The following is a 4,346-nucleotide window of genomic DNA, read 5'->3' as shown; positions in this document are numbered from 1 at the left end:
CCCAACCACCCAACTCCTACCGGACCCCACACCGGACCGGGACTGCTGGCGCCAAATCGCCGGAGCAGCCCTTTCAACGCTCCCGGAAGCGCGCGGCATCCTGACCGGAAATGAACAGCGTCCGCTGCTCACCCCCGAGCCCGCCGCAACGCGCGCTGACATTTTATGCGTTACACTGTAAATAAAACAGTACACCACTTACCGGCGTCAGACACATGAACGCATCGTACCAAAATTACTAAAATTCACAATACCGTAGACAATTTTGTCTCAACTCAATCTCTCTGGAGAAAAGGGTGCGACTTTTCAAAACCAAAAATATCGACGTGTCATTATTTACGTTGTGATGAAAATGGTGTTTCCCCTCGCGTGAGCCGCGCCTGGATGAGATATCGAGAGACAACAAGTTAATAGAGCATTACCGCTGCGGCCGGGAGCCCGGCGCGGCGCGGGGCCGGGCGGCCACCTGAGAGAGGCGGTCGGAGGCGCCGCGGAGCTAATCTCATTGCAGCGAACACCTGTAATCATGATGATTTATCTGGCCCGGAGTGGCGGGGCGGGGCGGGGCGGGTGCGTATCTTGCCGCGGCGGCGTCCCCACGCAACAAGTTTGCCGGTACGGCTGCGAGGCCCCCCCTGCTGCTGCTGCCGCCCGGGTTGCGAATGAAATGGGACTCATTACTGTGTAATACACCGCCCGCCACGCCCCGCCACGCCACGCCACGCCACCGCATAACGGCGGCCCAGGGGGTGTTATTGCGTTATGCCCCAACTCGACTAGCCCATTGGGCTAATACCCCGCCGTTTGTCGCTGCCAAATGAGCGCCACTACGAAGATTTGTTTGCCGGCGCGCGCGACTGCTCCGCGGGGGCCGCCCGGCCGAGGGTCACCCGAGGGGCCTTTGGACCCAGCCGTCTTCCTCCCCTTCTTCTATCCGCCCTGCGCGTCCACCCCATCCTCGGCCTCATCGCGACCTCGTTCTCATAGTCCTCCTTCTCACCTCCCTCCTTGACGTGTCCTCGTACTCTTAAACCCTCATCCTCTTCGTCGTCCTCGTCCTCCTGAACCCTCGTCCTCCTCCTCGTATTCATCGTCATCCTCCTCGTCGTCCCTTACCTAACTCTTTTCCTCCTCTTCGTGCTTATCGTCGTTCTCCTCGATCTCCCTAGTCTAACGCTTGTCCTCCTCGACCTCCGCGGCCTGCCCGCTCGCCAACTCGTTGCCGTTCTCCGTGACCAGAGTCCGTCGTGTTGCAGGGCGACCTCTTCTCCGGCCTCAACGACGGGCTGCTGTCGCGAGCCGAGGCGCTGGACATCAGCAAGCACCAGGGGCAGCCAATCAAGCACGACATGATGTACCACCACGCCATGCCGCCCCACAACCCGAGGACGCACCAGGTCAGTTATGACGTAAGGTTTGAAAATTAACAATCTATTTTGTAGAAAAATTGCGCTCTCTGAAAAATGTAAACGAATTAAAGCCCCGGCCGTGCCACTCCTAGGGATTTTAATTTTCCAGAAAAGTAATTTTTTGGGGGAAAATCAGATTTTTTGTGTCTAAAGTTTCTCCAGAGTTTCTCTTTTTTTTAGCCATTTCCCAGAAATATTTACACTTTTTCTAATTTTTTTCTGGAATGGTTTTAAAATTTTTCCGGAAAAAATGTCGGGCTTTTAAAATCCCTAGTCACACCTCGGCCTGCCGCGGGGGTGCGGGACACCAGCACCCCTCCTTTCATCGGCGGGGTGGGCGGCGCGTGGGAATGCTGCTCGCCGGCACAACTTTACGAGCAGAGGGGCCGTGGTGGCCGTGCATACGGTCCCGCCCGTGCGCCGCGCTGCTCGTGTCCTGCGGCCGTGCGGCGGCGCCGCCGTACGCTCCCTCTGCTCCGCGGGCAGAGTCTTGCTCGGGCATGCCTCCTCCCGGGGGGGCACTTCGGGCCGGCGCAGCCCTCCAGCCACCGCCAGAGCGTCCCGACCGGGCCCGCCGCGCCGGGGGCCGAGGAAGGGCCGTGAAAAATACGGGACGAGCCAGGAGTGAAGAGTAGTAGCAAGGAGCCCGTGTACATAGGGTTGAGAGAGGGGCAGAGGGGGTGCAGCTCAAGCTACCGGGGTTCCGGGCAGCGCTGTCCAGGGGAAAGGGGGAAGCAGAAAGCAGAGCGGGAGGGAAGACCGACAAAGGCGAGGCTGAAACGGTTTCGCATTACGTCGTTGCGCAACCCCAAACAGCCCTTTCTTAAGAAGATAAGTCCCGATGAGAGGCGCGGGGCGTGCCGAGGACGGGGTAATTGTTAATCAAAATAATTGTGTTTCTCTCGTGTCGCGCAATTATTGTGTGTGTGGGCGACAGACGGGAGAGCCGGCGGCACCCTCACACTGCGGCCGGTCGTTTTCCCCCTCCCTCCCTCCCTCCCTCCCTCCCTCAGCCTGTCTGTCTTGTACGTATGTCTGTCTCTCTCCTTGTCCCTCCCTCCTCGTATATCTGAACCCTTTCCTCTGCTCTGCACTTGTCTCTTAGCTCTCTCTGTCTTTCTGCGTCGCACCCTCTCCTATCCGCCCCCACCCCCACCCCCGCCCCCGCAACTCACACCACCCCCTGCCGTGACGTTAGCGTTCTGACGATGACGCCCACATAACAAATGACAGCTGTGCCGTTGTGGTCGTTGTCGTGCGGTACGGTACGGTTGCGCTTTAGGGCTGGTTTGTCCACACCGCTCGAGACAACAACTCGGGAACGACCTCCTGGCAATGACTATTATTGCCTCGAAATCCCGCCTCGCTTGTGGGATCTCACCAAACGAGTGCATTGTTAGTTAATTATGTTTTCCATCATATTCGGCAACAAACCGTGTGTGCCCACATTGACGGGAAAACTCATCGCCAGCGCAGCAAATGAGGAAACCTTTACATCAAAGAGTTATAAAGCGTAGTGATCGTAATGATAAACAAAACAAACAGACGTGCAAGAGCCGTGGCTCGTCGCATTCTCACTGGCTGGCCCTCCCCTTTGGCCTGACACTTGTTTTCCCCGCGGACACGGCGCTGCCGCATGGCTCGCCGGCCCTCCTCGGCAGTGCGAGCGGTGCGGGCGCGCTAGGGGGTTGTTGGGCTGGGAGTCGATGCCGTGACGGTTCTCAGGCAGATCATATTTCAATTCGACTCGGTTCCATATACCATGATTCTACAACGTTGGCGGTCGGTCCAACAGGTCCTGCCGCGCCTTGCCCCGCCCCGCCACGCCCCGCTCGTTCCAAACAAATGAAGCAAAGTGCGCATCGCGTGGCGGAGAGTGCAAGTATTATTGCCCAAGTTTCCGAATGGCCTCGCCATCCCCCGGCCCCGGCCCTGCTCCGCCTAACGCCGCGTAAATTGATTACATTGCGAAAGCTGCCGCCTAACGCGTCGCAGTCGCGCTCATTTCAATGACAGTTGACAATTTTATCCGATGAAGCGATTGATTGAAAAAAATATAACAATAAGTTTCTGTTTCCTTCAGGCGCACTAGGTTAGTGAGACTTTTTTTTCAAGCGGAGCAAATGGTTCTAGTGCGTTCTATAGGGGGTGCACGAAGAGGCACCTCTGCACCCAGAAGAATTATTTCTTGTTTTAAGTACTTTTGTACGAAAAGCACTGAAAGTGACCCAAGATTGTTTTTATTTTTCGTGATACGAAGACGATTTTTACCATGAAGTAAGAACATGTTTTCAACCGAAAGGTAATATCACCTTGCGTCAAGAGTAAAAATGATTATTGTACTTGAAATAAGCAAACATTTTCCTAAATGAGTGAAGGTGCATAGAATGTCCTATTTTTTTTTCTTTCCCACTGTATGGCTAGTAATAAACCCCGTCATATTTCGACGTTTTATTTAAAGTGTTCTACTCGGAAGGTGGAGTTATTTGCGATCGGGGTTGTTTGAAGTAGCGTACCAGGGTGCATTTGGTGCAAAACCCGATCAGGCTTTCCAGCTTCCTGGTACGCTACTTCAAACAACCCCGATCGCAAATAACTCGACCTTCCGAGTAGTACTCTCTTGCGCGTTGTTTGACTATGAGGTCCCCCACGCCAGCTCCTGTTCTATCCTCCCCGACGCAACGTCTATCCGCGCGCCAAACCCCATTCTATCCCCGTACTGCCCGTGCCCCAGAGGGGCCTAGCCCCTAGCAGGGGAGCGTCAACAGCTGGTGTAGGGGGAGCCCACCCCACCCCGCTCCGCACCGCCCCGCCCCAGCCCGCCTGGCTGTCAATTGCCTCATTACATGGACAGATTCCCCAGGAGGCGACCCCACGAACCAGGCTGCGCTCCACGAGGGAGGCCCGGTGTGGCGTGGTGTAGCGGGGAGGGTGGAG

General features: G+C 56.2%; 2 protein-coding genes across 4 annotated transcripts in view; both read left to right on the top strand.

Annotated features, from left to right (window-relative positions):
• The window catches only part of LOC113202874 (dynein light chain roadblock-type 2), a 223,281-nt gene that overhangs the window by 45,515 nt on the left and 173,420 nt on the right, over positions 1 to 4,346 (top strand). The gene's annotated exons all lie outside the window — the stretch shown is intronic.
• Positions 1 to 4,346, top strand: part of LOC113216170 (inhibitory POU protein) — a 39,121-nt gene that overhangs the window by 27,500 nt on the left and 7,275 nt on the right. For all 3 annotated transcript variants that reach the window (XM_052265619.1, XM_052265620.1, XM_052265618.1), the window contains exon 4: positions 1,257 to 1,397. In XM_052265619.1, coding sequence (XP_052121579.1) covers positions 1,257 to 1,397 — 141 coding nt within the window. The remainder of the gene's footprint in view (positions 1 to 1,256; positions 1,398 to 4,346) is intronic.

Source organism: Frankliniella occidentalis, unplaced genomic scaffold (genome assembly GCF_000697945.3).
Source record: "Frankliniella occidentalis isolate FOCC.00 unplaced genomic scaffold, Focc_3.1 Scaffold28, whole genome shotgun sequence".
Taxonomy (NCBI): Eukaryota; Metazoa; Arthropoda; class Insecta; order Thysanoptera; family Thripidae; genus Frankliniella; species Frankliniella occidentalis.
This window is presented reverse-complemented; position numbering and strand designations above follow the sequence as displayed.